The sequence below is a fragment of the Chelonus insularis genome, unplaced genomic scaffold (genome assembly GCF_013357705.1).
Source record: "Chelonus insularis isolate UGA/USDA-ARS -01 unplaced genomic scaffold, ASM1335770v1 contig_24_pilon, whole genome shotgun sequence".
Taxonomy (NCBI): domain Eukaryota; kingdom Metazoa; phylum Arthropoda; class Insecta; order Hymenoptera; family Braconidae; genus Chelonus; species Chelonus insularis.
This window is the reverse complement of record NW_023276446.1, coordinates 1,701,508-1,718,531: the sequence shown is the minus strand read 5'-3', so window position 1 is coordinate 1,718,531 and position 17,024 is coordinate 1,701,508. Positions and strand designations below refer to the sequence as shown.

General features: G+C 29.7%; 5 protein-coding genes and 1 long non-coding RNA gene across 6 annotated transcripts; 2 read left to right on the top strand and 4 right to left on the bottom strand.

The window, feature by feature from the left end:
- Nucleotides 1-398: 398 nt before the first annotated feature.
- LOC118064630 (ras-related protein Rab-2) lies at nt 399-2,954 on the bottom strand. Its single transcript, XM_035079345.1, has 4 exons — nt 2,782-2,954; nt 2,206-2,345; nt 1,739-2,095; nt 399-1,493 (listed from the first exon to the last, which is right to left on the bottom strand). The coding sequence occupies exons 1-4, from the start codon at nt 2,825-2,827 to the stop codon at nt 1,392-1,394; spliced, it is 645 nt and encodes a 214-aa protein (XP_034935236.1). The 5' UTR covers nt 2,828-2,954; the 3' UTR covers nt 399-1,391.
- Nucleotides 2,955-2,992: 38 nt separating this feature from the next.
- LOC118064627 (protein split ends-like) lies at nt 2,993-8,019 on the bottom strand. Its single transcript, XM_035079341.1, has 5 exons — nt 7,799-8,019; nt 7,202-7,516; nt 3,908-6,819; nt 3,427-3,812; nt 2,993-3,089 (listed from the first exon to the last, which is right to left on the bottom strand). Exons 2-4 carry the CDS (start codon nt 7,217-7,219, stop codon nt 3,650-3,652), a joined length of 3,093 nt encoding a protein of 1,030 aa, XP_034935232.1. The 5' UTR covers nt 7,220-7,516; nt 7,799-8,019; the 3' UTR covers nt 2,993-3,089; nt 3,427-3,649.
- Nucleotides 8,020-8,672: 653 nt separating this feature from the next.
- LOC118064631 (uncharacterized) lies at nt 8,673-11,354 on the bottom strand. Its single transcript, XR_004690066.1, has 3 exons — nt 11,203-11,354; nt 11,017-11,093; nt 8,673-9,599 (listed from the first exon to the last, which is right to left on the bottom strand). It is a non-coding gene; the product is annotated as an uncharacterized lncRNA (long non-coding RNA).
- A 17-nt stretch (nt 11,355-11,371) lies between these two features.
- LOC118064628 (protein RRNAD1-like) lies at nt 11,372-13,397 on the top strand. The gene is made up of 6 exons (XM_035079342.1): nt 11,372-11,495; nt 11,656-11,765; nt 11,923-12,172; nt 12,234-12,682; nt 12,754-13,014; nt 13,084-13,397. Exons 1-6 carry the CDS (start codon nt 11,391-11,393, stop codon nt 13,352-13,354), a joined length of 1,446 nt encoding a protein of 481 aa, XP_034935233.1. The 5' UTR covers nt 11,372-11,390; the 3' UTR covers nt 13,355-13,397.
- Nucleotides 13,398-14,143: 746 nt separating this feature from the next.
- On the bottom strand, nt 14,144-15,335 carry LOC118064629 (smad nuclear interacting protein 1-like). The gene has a single exon (XM_035079343.1). The coding sequence runs from the start codon at nt 15,078-15,080 to the stop codon at nt 14,223-14,225; it is 858 nt and encodes a 285-aa protein (XP_034935234.1). The 5' UTR covers nt 15,081-15,335; the 3' UTR covers nt 14,144-14,222.
- A 400-nt stretch (nt 15,336-15,735) lies between these two features.
- On the top strand, nt 15,736-16,927 carry LOC118064764 (smad nuclear interacting protein 1-like). The gene has a single exon (XM_035079614.1). It carries the CDS (start codon nt 15,991-15,993, stop codon nt 16,846-16,848), a length of 858 nt encoding a protein of 285 aa, XP_034935505.1. The 5' UTR covers nt 15,736-15,990; the 3' UTR covers nt 16,849-16,927.
- Nucleotides 16,928-17,024: the final 97 nt, after the last annotated feature.

Here is a 17,024-nt window from a genome sequence, read left to right as displayed (position 1 = left end):
ATCTACTAAACATTTAAAAAAACCATAAAAAAAAATTGTTCATAACAGCAAAAAAAAGTTTCAACCTTTTTTGTGCTAAATATTATAAGATGAGAGCGAATGGTTTATATTTGTGAACAACTATTCTTAATGATTGAATAAATCTTATATATTATTAATCATTTTCACTTAATTAGCTTCTAATATTTTTTATAATTATTTTTGAATTAAAAAAAAATTTCAGCGTCGTTACAGTAAAAATTGTTGGTATACTTTACATGTTTTATTATATTTTTTTAATGATAAATTGATAAAATATTGTATGAATGAATAATTATAATTTTTTCTCCAAATAGCTCATTATTTAATATAAAAGCAAATTGTTGAAAAATTTTATGAAGCAGCAAAAAAGTCAATAATTTCCATTAAATATTTATCTTCTGCGTCAATCAATTCATCAACAATATGATTTGGGCGCATAAATTATTAGGCTTTTATTTCTAGTAAATAAAGTTCAGTGTAGTTACAATGTAATTATATTATTTTATATTACTAGCTAATAATTAATAATTAATTGTTTCATATGGGCTAAAGAAAAGATCATAATTCATAATATATTAATTAATAATTAGGTACACCGAAAGTACATAGACATATACATCGTGTCGCTTTAGGTGGACGAGTGAGTGTCATTCCTGCTCCAAAAACACTCTCCAATGTCTATTATTATAATTCGATTTATCAAAAAAATTTTTTAGATGGTAAAAAAAAAATGACTAAAAGATAAAATAATTTCTATTAATTCATCAAGACTAGTAGATTTATATAAATTTAAATGTTTCCATGAAAAAAATTTGCATATTTTAATCACATTTTTTATACATCATATTTTATATTTATATATATTAATCATTCTCTATATTCAAGTCATATTCATTGATAAACTACATAAAAGTTAGTATCAACATCACCACTATCATTATTATCTTATTATTTATATTTATCGCAATTCTTGATAAATATTTATTGAGTTTAACAATGGATTTTAATTTGGATATTATTACATGAAAATAATTTTATCCTTTTGAATTTGTTGTTTTCTTTTAATATATACAAAAAATTCAATGTATTGAGTATGTAACAATTGAGTGGTGATGTTAGTTAAATAAGTTTACTTAGGTAATAATTATATTAATTGTTAAAATAATAGAAATAATGATAATAATAATGTTAATGATGTTATTAGTTCGAAAGAACAGCACTCGTTACCTGAGAATACGACAGACGTCACAAAATTTGTACAAATGAAATACAATTGTATGTAATACGTATGCTTATAGAGGGTGAAAAAGAGCAGGAATAGGACATTAGATTGAAGAAGATTGTATAGGTGGACATGCAACCCCCAGTCCCTAGCAACATCCACCACCCTGTGTACTTCCTTGGCCGCCAGTTCCTGCTAAACCTCCTGGGCTTGTGGGAGAATGTTGTGGTCCGATTTTTATACCGTTGGCCTATGAAAAAAATCAATTACATTCCATAGAAATCAAAATGGGTCTGAACATACTTTGCGGTCTAACGACCAACTTCCCATTCATTGAAATCCGTAATTTAGTCATCTTTTAATAATTTTTTTTTGTTTAGAACAAATTGCAAAATGTCTCATAACGTAAAAGATATGATAAAATTATGAATTTCAAAAATCGATCTCTAATGGGAAGTTAATAAATTATAGTCTTTGAGCATAATTAAAACCCACCTCATTATTGATATCAAAAACTCCTTCTTGAATTTTCTCATATATTTCCTTTGCTGTATTGATAAAAGCCTCTTCGACATTAGCAGCTGTTTTAGCACTAGTTTCCATAAAAACAAGACCATGTTCTCGAGCAAATGCTTCACCTTCTTCTCGCTTTACTTCTCTTCGAGCATCAAGATCACTCTTGTTGCCAATCAGCATAATAACCATATTTGAATTAGAATGTTGCCTTGCATCTTCCAACCATGTAGTAAGATGATTAAATGTCTCTCGTCGTGTAATGTCATAAACTAAAAGGGCTCCTGCTGCACCACGATAATAAGATCTTGTTATAGAGCGAAATGCTTCTTGACCCGCCTAAATAATTATTAATAAAACATATTTAGTAGAAGAATCATTTTTTTTGAAATGATTATAATGATTTTTTGATATCATTTAATTTTATAAATAATATATAATAATCTCACCGTATCCCAAATTTGTAGTTTTATTTGTTTTCCATCAATAGTAATCATTCGTGCTCCAAATTCAACTCCAATCGTTAAATCATGAACTGGTTGAAAACGTTTATCAGTAAACTGTAAAAGGAGACATGATTTTCCCACTCCTGCAGGCAGATGAAAAAAAATCATTAAAATAAATTTCTAAACAACTTAACTGCGTAAATAATAGACACACATTTCTCCCTACAATGCTAACATTTTTTATTTACCAATAAACTATGACTCACTAGTTGAAAAAAAACTTATGCTTTGTTCATTAATGTTAATCCCCAGCTTAAATAAATAACCAAGCTATTGTTTAATATTGAAGAAAAAATTATTAAATAATTATTGCATTTAATAAGACAAATTATTTTAATGTATTCCATAGAATATATTTAATTTTAATTATCATAGATTTGTAATAAATGTAAGCTAAAGAAAATGTTGAAGCACGGAAGAAATTGAAATGAAAACAGAGCTGTCATCCAATACGTAAAATGAGCAAATACATGTAGCATCGTATGTTATGATAATTAGTATAAAAATGTTGATATTCACCTGTATCTCCAATAATAATATACTTAAAGAGGTAAGCGTATGACATTTTTTTTTTTTAAATAAAAGCTGAAACTTTACAAAGATTCTATTCACACACAATAAACTCGTCTTTTTGGCCGTTTTATCTTCCTTTGCTTAGTTGTGACGTCATTAAATAACTTCTGTGAATGTTCGGAAGCTTTCGGCTAAAGTCGGCGTTGATTCTGATTAGAGAGTCTGCGCCAGTTGTTCACAGAAAGTCTATTCGCAATCAGCTGACGATTTTCTATTCGTTAAAAATCATCCCTACTAGGTGTCCGTTGACTCAACTGTAGCCAAACCACATTGTATTGACACTTGTGTCGTATAAACTTCAAGATATTTGTAAATAAAACTTTTTTATTTGATTTTATGAACTATTTTTTATTGATACAATTTTTACGATATAAAATTAAATAATTTCATTACAAAGATGATATAAAATGCATACTTAATATAGGTTAGATTGAATTTTTATAACAATTAATTTATTAAAGTAGTTATAAATATTTGTTATATCGAAAAATTGTATGAAAAATAGTATTTATTAAAAAAAATTTAATATTAAAGTACAAAATACAATATATACATATAATATTAGAATAAAAAAATATTTATGATACATACATTATCAATCAAACGGGAAACAAGCCAATGTGGCTGAAAATATCATAATTAAACGACCTTCTGATTAAATACGTAAAAAAATAAAATAATTTTATACTAATTAAACATATTTTGCATTTATCTGAATACCAATATGAAGCGTTTTCATTCGAATAGCATCATGACATTGACTTTTAATTCATATCTTGTATCCTTACTCAATAATCAATAAGATATGATGTGTTTAGGGTGTGAAGGACGAATCGTCGATAGAATCAGAAGTTTCAGAATTACTTTCTGCAGCGTCGACAAATGCAGATGATAAATCTCCAGATAGTTTGGTGACTGTTTGAGAACTCACATCGTACATATAAATTTCTTTCTCTCCATTCTTTTGATTTTTCGACCTGAAAGTCATTATTTATCCAATTAAAAATCTTATTATATTAAAATTATTATAATCAATTTAATTAATTAAAAAAAAATTAATAATAAAACTTACGTTGTGTCAAATAAAATGACAGACTGTTTTTGTGGTTCAGTTTGACTTTCTTGTTCTAACCACTTTTTAAAATTTTCTTCACTAGGATTTTTCAAGACTCGTTTCAACGATTCTCTCGTTAAGAATCGTATTGGCATTACTTCTCCATATTTTTTAGAATTACGTGACTGGTCATCTTCCCGGAAGTTATAATCAACGGGGGCAAGCACCACCACACTTGAAATTTTTCGATCTTTTAATTCCGGTACATCAGGGATTGGGAAAGAGGTACCACTTACTTTAAGTGGAAGATACCGATTGTATTGACTATCATCTTCAGCACCTACAGTGACCGGTTTCAAATGCGTAGCATCTTCCCGTATATGCTGATCAGCAATGGCTTGGCCTTGTGCCGTATTCGGGTCGAAGTGTACTACTTTCATTTCTACACCTCCGGGCTTTAGCGTAGCTTGTTCAACTTTAGTAGCTGTTGTCTTTTTAGAATCTCTGTTGATCTTTGGTTTCTTTGCTACCGCTGGTACTGGTGCACTTGCAGCCACAGCACCACCACCGGCACCATAAAAGTTAGCCAGTGCTTCAGGTGGTAAATTTTCTATTGGAGTATCTCCAAGCTTGTCGTAATCAAGAACTTGAATATCCGCATTTCCCAAGATTCCAGAGCTTAGCAATTGCTCTCTAATATCATCTGGTACTTCATCTGGTAAATTGGCAATATTTTCTTTTATCTTTTCTTCGTTTCTTGGTGTTGTAGGTGCAACTGTGGTCGTTGGTGGAGTTTGAGTTGTACTCGGCACATATCTAGGTGTCGAGGATACATTTACTGTCTCACCTTTCGGTACAGGAGTAGCAAAAATTTTTTGCTTATTATCTGTTGGTTTATATTGACCCCAAATTGACTGAGCTTGTGATAAACTGGAAAACTGTTGAGGAATTGGAAGATGTTGACCAAAGAATTGTGTATTGAGTTGAGAATCTTGATATTTAGGTGTAGATAATTCAGCTGGTGATGGACTTGGTTTAGAGAAATTTTCCGAACTGCTTACTGAATTCTGTCTTTGATGTGAAATGCCAGATTGTTGTCGTGTTGAGTAATTATTTTGTGGGTACTGAAGAGGAGTGAATTTCGGACTAGGTGGAAATGGTCCTGGATGAAGAGGATTCTCTCGAATAGCATAATGCTGTTCTAATTTAGGCACTGATGGTAAAATTTCAGCAGGTTTCTGCTGTTGTTCATAGAAAGATTGATGTTTATTGTGCTGTTGAATTCCACTTGGTAATAAAAATCCAGACTGTTGATTTGCAAAATCAATTTGTTGATTAAAATGTTGCTGCTGCTGTTGTTCCTGTCGATTTTTTTGCTGTTGTTTCAATTTCTGCTTCTCTAATTGCTCATATCTTTGCCTTTCTTGATAGAGTTGTTCTTGTCGTTGAAATTCAGCTTGTCTCTGTTGTTCTTGTTGTCTCTGCTGTTCTTGTTGCCTCTGTTGTTCTTGCTGTCTCTGCTGTTCTTGTTGCCTCTGTTGTTCTTGCTGTCTTTGTTGTTCTTGTTGTCTCTGTTGTTCTTGTTGTCTCTGTTGCTCTTGTTGTCTCTGATATTCAACCTGTCTCTGCTGCTCCTGTCGTTGAATTTCAGCTTGTCTCTGTTGTTCTCGCTGTTTGATAAGATCTTGTTGCCTTTTTTGTTCATGATATTTTTGCTTATCACTCTCTTGTTGCTGTTTGAATAATTGTTGTTGCTGTTGTTGATGATGATGATGGTGATGCTGTGATTGTTGTTGAATTTGTTGATGAGAATGGACTGGATCACGTTCAAAATTACTTGGATTTAATGTTGGTGGTTGGTTTTGTACATGAACACTTTGATGTGAGACAGAAATGGCAGGTGGGAAACCAGGCTGCTGAGGATGATTAATGCTAATTCTATGAGGTGGAAACGATTGGAATTGTAGACGTTGATGAATCTCTGGTAATCCTTGTATGGTAATTGGTAGACGTTGAGGTCTCGGTCCATTAAGGACAGGTGATGGTGATTGGAATTGTGGTAAAGTGGAATAATTTGGTTGTGGTGGCAATTGTTGTTGGTGTGATAGATGTTGTTGCTGTTGTTGAGATGAAAATGAATTGACAATTCGTTGTTGAGGGAAGACTAGTGGACGATGATGATTCGGTGGTAATGAGAATGGAGACCCATGTTGTTTTTTAGGCACTGAAGACGAAGCCGGTGAAAAGGAATTTAAAAATGATGGATGTGACGTTGGATGCTCTCGATCGCTTCGTTTCTTGTGGTTATTGGGAGGAAGTTTCTCAGAACCGAAAGTAACTTTTATTCCACTTCCACCTGGTGCATGATAAGTCTCACTGTCGGGGCGAATTATTGCCCGAAGAGTGGTGGTCGGCTCAGTTGGTGCTGGTGTCACTAAAGCATCCGGTTCTTTATCTACACTAGTTATAGAATTTTCAGGTTTTATCTCTTCATGTTCTTCATGAGGTGATAGAGCAGGTATTGGTTTATCATACACAACACGAGATTTCCCATTCCCTTGATCTTTTTTCTCATATTTAACATAAAACACTTGAATAGGTTCTTTCGTTGATTTCGTTGGCGCCTGAGTCGTGGGTGTAGGAAGAGTCGGCAAAGATTCATTTGATTCCTTGATGATAATTTCAATAATTGGTTCTGGCTCGGAATTTCCGTAATAATTATTAACGCTATCATCTTGATAAAAATCATGATCACTTTTAGCACTCGCTAGAGGATTATAAAGCGGATCTCTCTGTGAATACTGGACAATTGGTTCCATTTGAACTGCATATGGTGGTGGTCGAGCTACTCTTCTTGAAAAATATTGACGTTTTCCACGATTTTTTTCTTCAGCAGCAGACGCCGCCAAGACAACCGCCACAATAATAGCCTGTAAAATAAATGAAATACAATTAAATCTCTAATATTATTTATTGGTATTCTATTGATGAGCAAAGTGCATATAAGTAATAAGTGATAAACCGATTTCAAATTCAAGTATACCGAATATGGAGAATTGGGTTGTCGTCAATACTGGTCACACGTACATTGACGTTATAAGAATTCATTAAATATTACTCGATCAAGTTTCTAATCAGATCACTATTTTATTTTTAATCAATTTAATTATAAAAACATTCTTCCATAGAACAAAAAAAAATTCATTAATTATTTAATCAGCAATTTCTAAAAATAATTACATGCATTAATAATAAAAGTAATGAATAAAAAAGTACAATAAATAATTAATTTAATGATTGATGAATAATTACCCAGTGAAAGATTCTCATGTTGATGATGTAAAATATTTTTGAATGGCAGTTAAAAATTCCACCGATTCAGTTGATCGTAGCTCGTTACCTGGCTCCAAATAACATATTAGAGCGATCGGTATTGGGCAGAAAGACGTCGTGAGAAGCGACGTGAAAGAACTAAAGAGCGATCGGACTTCAGAACCCACTTCTCCCTGTTACTTCCCACTACTCAATCTTTCGATGCTCCTCTCTAATATTGCAGACGTCGTGATACCTTTCTCTGTAGTTACTGAATGATCTTATCATTCTTTTTAATAATTTGTCTAATAATATCTGAAATAAAAAAAAATTTAAGCAAGTTTCAATAACAAGATAGTCAAATAAGTAATAAATAAGATAAAGCTGACATTTGAATTGAATCTCTTGAAGAACATTTGATTTGTTATCTAATTCCAATATCGCTTTCAATCTATTGTAAATATCTACAATAATTAGCAAGAATATTATATTGTTTCGAAAAAAAACTTGATTGGCTTTCTACTTGACAGCCAGATGTTTATTATTTAATTTAAGAAAAACTTATGGTCAAGCAATGAGAATATACATATATGTTACCTCTGGGCTTCTGACCTCGAGAGAGAGTACATACTTTCCAGTTCAGGAAGAGTCGTTCGTACAAGAATAAAATGTCGATTGCCGGAGGGTGTGATTTGTACCCGGCTCACGCCAAACTAAAGATCTGCTGAATAAAAGTAGTCTAAGCATTCACTGGCTAGTGATAGTGAATATTTCTACGCAATTATTCACTATTATTATTTATATATTACACATTCTAATTAAAATTACATTTATATGCACATATTTTAATTAAAATACCAAATTAACATTCAAATAATTCAAGTTCATTAATAAATAAGTGTGGTTTTGGTTTATATTTAGACAACTTCTATTTATTAGAGATATGAAATTTTGGTGATGAAAAAAATTATCTACTTGAGATTGAAAAATAGGACGGAAATTTATTATTCAAGATATTTAATGTATTATTACCTTTTTTGGATTCTTGAATCATTTTAATTTTAGATTTTCATCAATGGAATTTTTCTCATACTTAAAAAAAACTAAATTCAATAAATAAATTTATTATCGTAGGTTTATAATTGGTATTATTTCTAAGAATAATAAGTATTCGTAGGTTAATAAAATTTAGGTGTAATCAATTATATACTTGTAAAGTATTTGAGTAAAAGTATTTAAATACTCTCAGAGTATTTGTTATTTTATTTGAAACACTTTTCAATGAAAGTATCTATTATTTATATTTAAATACAATATTTTCTTTATTTTAATTGTTTTTGCAAATACTTTTGATGATTTTTTTTTCATCTGAAAACGATTGATGAAAAACTCAACTTAACAGAATATATAATTATGTATTAATTTTTCAGAAAGTTGTTATAAGCTAAATATTTGTATTTGAATACTTTTCAGGATTTTTTTTTCACAAGTCTGATCAATTAATCCTATAAAATCATCGTTATATAAATTTAATAGAGAAAAAACTCTAATTTATAATATCAGCTTACAGTGAAGTTCGTGCAGGAGTTTCCACTTTTGTTATTATATAAATTATATCTTAAAAAAAAGTTGTGTTTTTCAACATAGTATGTTCACTCATTGTATGACTATTATTTATAACATTATTATAATCATTCAATCATTTTTACTAATGAGTAAATACTTCATGATGATCTAAGTTATCAAGCATTTTAAATATACATCATTTTATCACAAACATTAGCACAAATAATAGAAATTATGATGAGTAATACAGGTAAAATAGCATATGTAAATATTGGATAAACATCCGATTGTATCCCAAAATGAAAATCTATTGAATGAATAATAAATACCAATGACACTCGAAGAATTTTTTAATTATTAGTCATGGCAATAGAATGTGGATGGGACGTATACAGGTGAAAAGAGAAATTGGAATTTAGGATGTCCGACAAACATCAAATAATTGAAAAGTCATATGGAAATGAAATGGTGAGAAATTTTTGGATTCTCTGCGGTAGAGCATCTTGATGACTTGGTGCAGCGTCTATTCAAGGAGACCATTCGCTTTTACCAAGATTATATTATACAGTCGATGTTCTGAAGGCCGCTAGTTGACAGAGCAACTGAATCAGTGGTGATGAGTAGTATTTGGCGAACGTTCAAACACGGTAGGGATTCAAGACGCTCGGCCTACTTGGTAAACTTTCACTTATGCTGGCGTAAGAGATTCAAATACTCACATCTCACATCTCAAATGTGATAATGAAACTATTTTATTATAATTACTCATATACATTTTAATCAACTTGTACTTGATATTAGTGCCAGCATACATGAAACTCCTTTTTATTCCCTGAAAATTAAATTAAAAGTGAAACAATTTATTATTCTCGCATAACATTATTGATATCAATGCAATTAATATCATATTAAAATAAAAAATGATAAACTTTTCTTTGAAGCTTAATTGGAATTGATGAACAATTGATAACTCATAAGAAAATATCATTAAAATAGAGAAAATAATTCTATTTTATTTATATCTTATTTGGAATATAATTAATATTCTAAAATTTATTTAAATTAATTTGTATGATAAATTAAACCATTAAATTAGTAAAAAATGATTTAAAACTATTTTATATTATTAAGTACAACTCATTAAGATTATCCTATTATAATTCACATGGATATATGTGTAAGTATATTTTAAAATTAGAATGAGAATCAAAAGAAAAAAAAAATTTCTAGTATTATTTTCTTTTAATAAATCAAACTTTTGTTATTTTATGATTAATTGCTTCATCATTTTAAAAAAAAATTCATTATATTGAAATAAACCCAATTTTTGATCTTGCTCTACTTTACTCTAATTTGCTCACTGATCCACGTATAAACATTAAATAAAAGGAAGATTCATTGTGCAGCAGCAAGAGTATTCAACAGGAATAACGTAACTGTTGAATAGTGAAAGTGTTGTAAAGTAGAACGCAGAAACTGTACCGTATTTCATCATTAATCAATAAAGTAGATGAGTTTATAGTTAACATCTTTCTTGCAATTTATTGCCTGCAATTTTATAATTTCAAATGTTAAATATGTAAAATGATATGTTTCCTCGGTTGTAGCTGATAACTTGGTGCTGTTATATAAACCAATGTTAATGTAAATTGCATATGTATTAGAAAATGATTTTGATACCCGTTTCACCGGTGATTTTAATACACGATAAATATTTTTCCTGGTGGCCGGATGATGATGGTTGATCAAATATTGTAATATTTAACATCTCATCTTTTTTAATCTGTGTCATTGAAAATTAGGAAAAATTTTTGTTCAGATATATCATTCGATATGAAGAGAAAACAGCCGCAAGGCAAATAAAAATATGTTCATCCGCATGAGAGACATTCACAACAATTTACTTTACTTTCACTGTTGATAAAGTGATTAAAAAATACAAAAAAAAAACGTCACTGCAAGGGTATTACATAAAATATTTAAATACATTAAAAAAATATTATTTTTACAATTAATGTATAGATGTTGGTTCAGATATATCTATTTCGTAATGCATGTAGAATTGATTCAAATTATTTTATCTTTAAGTTTAATCCATTTTATTATTACTTAACCTCGTAAATTCAAGAACTTGCGAAAATCTATTGTTTACTTTTTTTTTAAACATTATCTTTCTGATCGGAATAACAATTATTTTTCAGTACATTTAAAATTTCAAGCTATTTAATAATAGAATAGAAATTCATTACCATTTTTTTCTATGGAATTTTTTTTAAATTATTGATTCTTTTACATCTTCTTTTGGTTATAGTTTCTCATTAAACACCTGTAAATTTTGTTGAAGTGTATAATTATTCAATTAGTAGTGAATTAAAAAATTAAAACATAAAAACTTATGTTTCTATGATAATTAAGAATTAATTTAAACTGTGTACCTTAAAATGTCCACAAATTTCATTGTTTGTTAATCAAATATCTAATCAGTAGTAGTAAAATACATGGTTATTTTTTTAATTTATTAAAATGTAGTCATAGCAATTCATTTCGAAATTACTTTGAATTTTTAACGGAACTTTAGTTGTAAGAATCGAAATGAAATATACATTCAAAGTATATTGTGAGAATGAGGAACTGCACGTGTTCGGTTTGTCACGGAGTTCGTTACACTGTTAAAAATATATTGCATATCTTCAAAATTTATGGATGGATATTAGATGCCTACATTGTTGTTAGTATGCTCATTTCATTTTTTTATCATAATATAAATCAAGTTTTCATTTTTTATAAAAAATCCTGCATGATTTCATGTGTTTGTTTTGTTGACCTGTGGCGACACTTTGATCCAGTTAAATAGTTAATCACTAACCCGCTAATTTTGAATATTTTAGGATTTTTTTCAAGAAGATTTATGGTCCAAGTTGCCAAAATCATGGACACAGATATTAGAAAAAATAACGCCAGAAGAATTGGGGTTATGGATACTCAATGAATCAAAGAGGTTAGTTGAACGATAATTATTTAATTAATAGTTATTAATTAAATAATAGTTGAATAATAATTGAATAATTATTTAAAATAATAGTTGAATAATAATGAAACAATTAAAGATTACCAATGTTTGTATAAAAATTTTATAACCTAGAATTTGTTTTTAGCCCCAAAGTTTGGCCACTATCTTTATTAGCTCTACGTGAGTTAATTAAAATCTTAGGAATTGACCGAAATCCACTTAGCAAAACTTCTCTGGTATGTTGCTCATTAGAGTGGAATTATCACTTAATAGAACACGGTTCAGATGAATTTAATAAAACAATTACCGAGAAAGAATTAATTCAAGGATGTGAGAACATTCTTGTGAAGCATGTTAAAGTTAAAAAACGTTATGAAATTGATAAATTCTCCGAGGTAATAATTATTTAATTATTATTAAACAATAACTTATTAAAAATAATAAAAAAATTTTTAGATCTGTGCAAAATGTGCATTCCTGTCACAATGTAAATGCATTGTGGATACTGGAGCAGGAATGGGACACCTTGCAAGACAATTGACATATAAATATAACTTGCCTGTTATTTGTATTGAACAAGCTCAGTGCCTATCAGATTTAGCTAAAAAATATGATAATGAATTTTTATATTCATTAAAAAAATATATACCTAATCATTATTTTCAATCTTCTCATCATTTATGTGCTAAAATAGAAAAAGAAAATTGTTCTTCCCAACTTATCGATACACTTGATGAAATATTTACAAACAAATTTCAATTAAAATCAATAAATAATAAGTATGGTCTAATTGGACTGCATCCATGTGGTGACTTAGCTGCTACATTATTGAAGATTTACATCAAACAGGATACAATAAAGTTTATTAGTGTTGTTGGATGTTGTTATATGAAACTCACTGTTGAGTAAGTTAGTGAGAATGGAAAATATTTTACCTCATCGACAATGATTTTCTAATAAATGTATGTTGTTTCAGCGATGATGATCATAATGGGTATCCATTAAGTGAATATATTATAAATACACCAGATCATTCTCTAAATTATGCAGCATTAGAAGTAGCTTGTCATGCTGTTGAAAACTACTGTGATAAAATGAAGAATGGACAATATGATGATTTAAAAGTTCATGCTTACAGGGCCTTGTTAGAGATGATTTTGATAAATAAAAACGGTAGCTGTATGAAACATGGTCGAGTGAAGAATGTCAAAGTTACAGATAAAATGTCTTTTGTAGAGTAAGTCAAATGATCTATGAAAACAATTCTGATATTGCTATGTGTTTCATTTAATTATTTATTTTTTAGGTATTGTAAATTAGCGACATCGAAGTTTAGCTGTGATAAACGAATCGTAGATTCTGATATTGATTCATTGAAAGTACAAAGTTCTTTAAAAAGATGGCATCAAGTTGTTGCATTTGAAGCTATCAGGATGATGCTCGCACCATTAGTAGAAACAGTTGTGTTGTTAGATAGATTTTTATTTTTATCTGAAAATGGCCTAAAGCCTTTATTGAAAGCGGAATTTGATCCAAGACGATCGCCCCGAAATTTTGTATTAATCTCTATCAAATAGTGATCTTAATTTTTATAGAAAATTTTATGAAATAAATTTTTTTACTCCAAAAAATATGTGTACACAATAAGATTATTTTTCTTAGCAATTACCAGCTGTTGAGACAATATTGGATTTTTGTAATTATTCGATTGGGAATGCCTCAGGAACTGTATTGAAAAGACCAACTCGAATTCAAAATTAGAGTACGAAAATTAGAATATTATGACGAATAATCACTGAGTTTTTCCCATCTATCTTAACATTATTTCCTATTTGCTGATATTATCATTTTTTACTATCATTTATTCATTATTTATGATTTTATTTACTTGAATATTATTTTTTATAAATTCATTTTCTATTCTTATTCGATTATTGTTTATTTTATTTATTTTATAGAGGAATAAAATTTTATATAATAAATAAAGATAAAGACGAGTAAAAATTGAAGTTTAATTTTTGGTTTTATTTATTTTATTACAGTGCTTAACTTACAATAATTAGAAATAATTCGTAACAAAATATTAGGAGCTATTATAATAATTATACAATATTAATGTCTAAGATATTTACAAAGCTTATATCTAATTAAAACTATTCAGTAAATCTACAATAGAATAATGAACAAAAAATTGATCATTCAAAGTTTGCATAAAGAAAAAGATTGGAAACTTAACAAAACTATGAATTATAGATACATATATATATACAACGTGTATGTACACAATTATACAAAAAGATACATAAAGTTTCATAGTTCAAGAGTATATATTACATAATTTATGAATTAGCTATTAAATTAATAAATTTTTTCATAATATTACAACGTTTATTCTCATTATATTTTTAATAAAAATATAAATTAAATAACATATATACATCTCTTCTATGTTTCACTGGATACTGGTAAGTCATCATCAGCCTCATCATCTTTGCTATGTTCATGTAGCAACACATACTCCCGGGTGCTATATCCAAATTTCAGGACATCTCGCTCCAACAGTTCATGATATCTCCTTCCTTCCAATTTTACATTATTGACAAAAGTTCCATTGGCAGAATCCAAGTCAATTAAATATGGACGAATTCGTCGTCCTTGACTACCATTCTCTCTGGTAAATGGAACAATTCTGAATTGTAAAACTGCATGCTGTTTTGAACACGATGGATGATCCAGAGGAATATCCGCAATTTTACGATCTCTTCCCATTAAATAAGCAGATTGTCTATGAATATGAAGAACTGGCAGTTCTTTTTCGCCTTTAAATGGATATAAACGCCAACGTTTCTTTGGCTTTTTGGCATCATCTGGTTCAGAATATTTTATTACGACTCCATTGATAGTGTTTGTATCTTCAGCCAATTTTCCAGATAATGCAAAACTTGGCTTTTCTTTTTCTTGTGGTTTTGTATTTGACTTTTTATCTGAATCTTTGGATTTACTCCCCCATTCAGGAGAAAAAGATTCTTTTTTAATTTTCATATCAAATTTATTTTGATGATTTTTAGTATTTTTAAAATCATCATTATGTCTTCTATCGTCGTATTTAAATCTTTTTGGTTTTTCTTCATCTCTATAATGAGAACGATCTCTTCGACAAGGTGATAGACTTCTAGAGTTCCTATCTTTGAGTTTGTTGTACCTCTCATGATATTTGTCTCTTCGATTTGATTCATTGTCGTAATTTCGAGGATGTCTACGACGATCTCTATCTCGACGATATGTATCGTTATGTCCAGCCATTTTATGTAAAATGTTATTAAATATTGGCCTATTGAATGTTTTTCTGCACTTCTAGGTTAGGAGTACAGATATCTTTGTCACCTCGAATATTTCAAAATTTGAGATTGATAATTGATTGCAACTCAAAAAGTACTTGAAAACCGAAAGATAAATGAATTATCTACCACTCGATTATATTACAAACTTTTATATTAGTTTTTATAACGTTTAAAACAGCGAAAAAAATGAGAGCGATCTATACAACTCAAGCGATCTCAATCGGGTAAACAAACATGGCGGAACGCATCAGTTAAAACCGGCTCAGTTCAACAGGTGGCGCACTTAGCGGCGACGACGACGACACCTACACTCGGCTTCATGAGTTAGAGACTTGTCAAAATGATAGGAAAGAGCGTTGCTATAATGAGAAGTGCGTCGGTAACTGCTTTCTAAGGATACAGTACTAAACATAAATGCTATTCCATTTTTTAAAGGTTATACAGGTGATTTTCCGAAACCGTCCTATAGAGAATCTTATAGCATTTATGTCCGGTACTGTACTTCAGGCATAAATGAAGCCGAGTGTAGGTGTCGTCGTCGTCGCCGCTAAGTGCGCCACCTGTTGAACTGAGCCGGTTTTAACTGATGCGTTCCGCCATGTTTGTTTACCCGATTGAGATCGCTTGAGTTGTATAGATCGCTCTCATTTTTTTCGCTGTTTTAAACGTTATAAAAACTAATATAAAAGTTTGTAATATAATCGAGTGGTAGATAATTCATTTATCTTTCGGTTTTCAAGTACTTTTTGAGTTGCAATCAATTATCAATCTCAAATTTTGAAATATTCGAGGTGACAAAGATATCTGTACTCCTAACCTAGAAGTGCAGAAAAACATTCAATAGGCCAATATTTAATAACATTTTACATAAAATGGCTGGACATAACGATACATATCGTCGAGATAGAGATCGTCGTAGACATCCTCGAAATTACGACAATGAATCAAATCGAAGAGACAAATATCATGAGAGGTACAACAAACTCAAAGATAGGAACTCTAGAAGTCTATCACCTTGTCGAAGAGATCGTTCTCATTATAGAGATGAAGAAAAACCAAAAAGATTTAAATACGACGATAGAAGACATAATGATGATTTTAAAAATACTAAAAATCATCAAAATAAATTTGATATGAAAATTAAAAAAGAATCTTTTTCTCCTGAATGGGGGAGTAAATCCAAAGATTCAGATAAAAAGTCAAATACAAAACCACAAGAAAAAGAAAAGCCAAGTTTTGCATTATCTGGAAAATTGGCTGAAGATACAAACACTATCAATGGAGTCGTAATAAAATATTCTGAACCAGATGATGCCAAAAAGCCAAAGAAACGTTGGCGTTTATATCCATTTAAAGGCGAAAAAGAACTGCCAGTTCTTCATATTCATAGACAATCTGCTTATTTAATGGGAAGAGATCGTAAAATTGCGGATATTCCTCTGGATCATCCATCGTGTTCAAAACAGCATGCAGTTTTACAATTCAGAATTGTTCCATTTACCAGAGAGAATGGTAGTCAAGGACGACGAATTCGTCCATATTTAATTGACTTGGATTCTGCCAATGGAACTTTTGTCAATAATGTAAAATTGGAAGGAAGGAGATATCATGAACTGTTGGAGCGAGATGTCCTGAAATTTGGATATAGCACCCGGGAGTATGTGTTGCTACATGAACATAGCAAAGATGATGAGGCTGATGATGACTTACCAGTATCCAGTGAAACATAGAAGAGATGTATATATGTTATTTAATTTATATTTTTATTAAAAATATAATGAGAATAAACGTTGTAATATTATGAAAAAATTTATTAATTTAATAGCTAATTCATAAATTATGTAATATATACTCTTGAACTATGAAACTTTATGTATCTTTTTGTATAATTGTGTACATACACGTT

Coding starts and splice junctions, on each gene's coding strand:
- LOC118064627 (XM_035079341.1), bottom strand. Junction 3,813..3,907: donor GTCATTTTATTTGACACAAC/GTAAGTTTTATT, acceptor AATGACTTTCAG/GTCGAAAAATCAAAAGAATG.
- LOC118064628 (XM_035079342.1), top strand. CDS start 11,391: ATGAGGAACTGCACGTGTTCGGTTTGTCACGGAGTTCGTTACACTGTT. Junction 12,173..12,233: donor AAATTGATAAATTCTCCGAG/GTAATAATTATT, acceptor AAAAATTTTTAG/ATCTGTGCAAAATGTGCATT. Junction 13,015..13,083: donor GATAAAATGTCTTTTGTAGA/GTAAGTCAAATG, acceptor TTTATTTTTTAG/GTATTGTAAATTAGCGACAT.
- LOC118064764 (XM_035079614.1), top strand. CDS start 15,991: ATGGCTGGACATAACGATACATATCGTCGAGATAGAGATCGTCGTAGA.
- LOC118064629 (XM_035079343.1), bottom strand. CDS start 15,080: ATGGCTGGACATAACGATACATATCGTCGAGATAGAGATCGTCGTAGA.
- LOC118064630 (XM_035079345.1), bottom strand. CDS start 2,827: ATGTCATACGCTTACCTCTTTAAGTATATTATTATTGGAGATACAG. Junction 2,346..2,781: donor TATTATTATTGGAGATACAG/GTGAATATCAAC, acceptor ATCTGCCTGCAG/GAGTGGGAAAATCATGTCTC. Junction 2,096..2,205: donor AACTACAAATTTGGGATACG/GTGAGATTATTA, acceptor ATAATTATTTAG/GCGGGTCAAGAAGCATTTCG.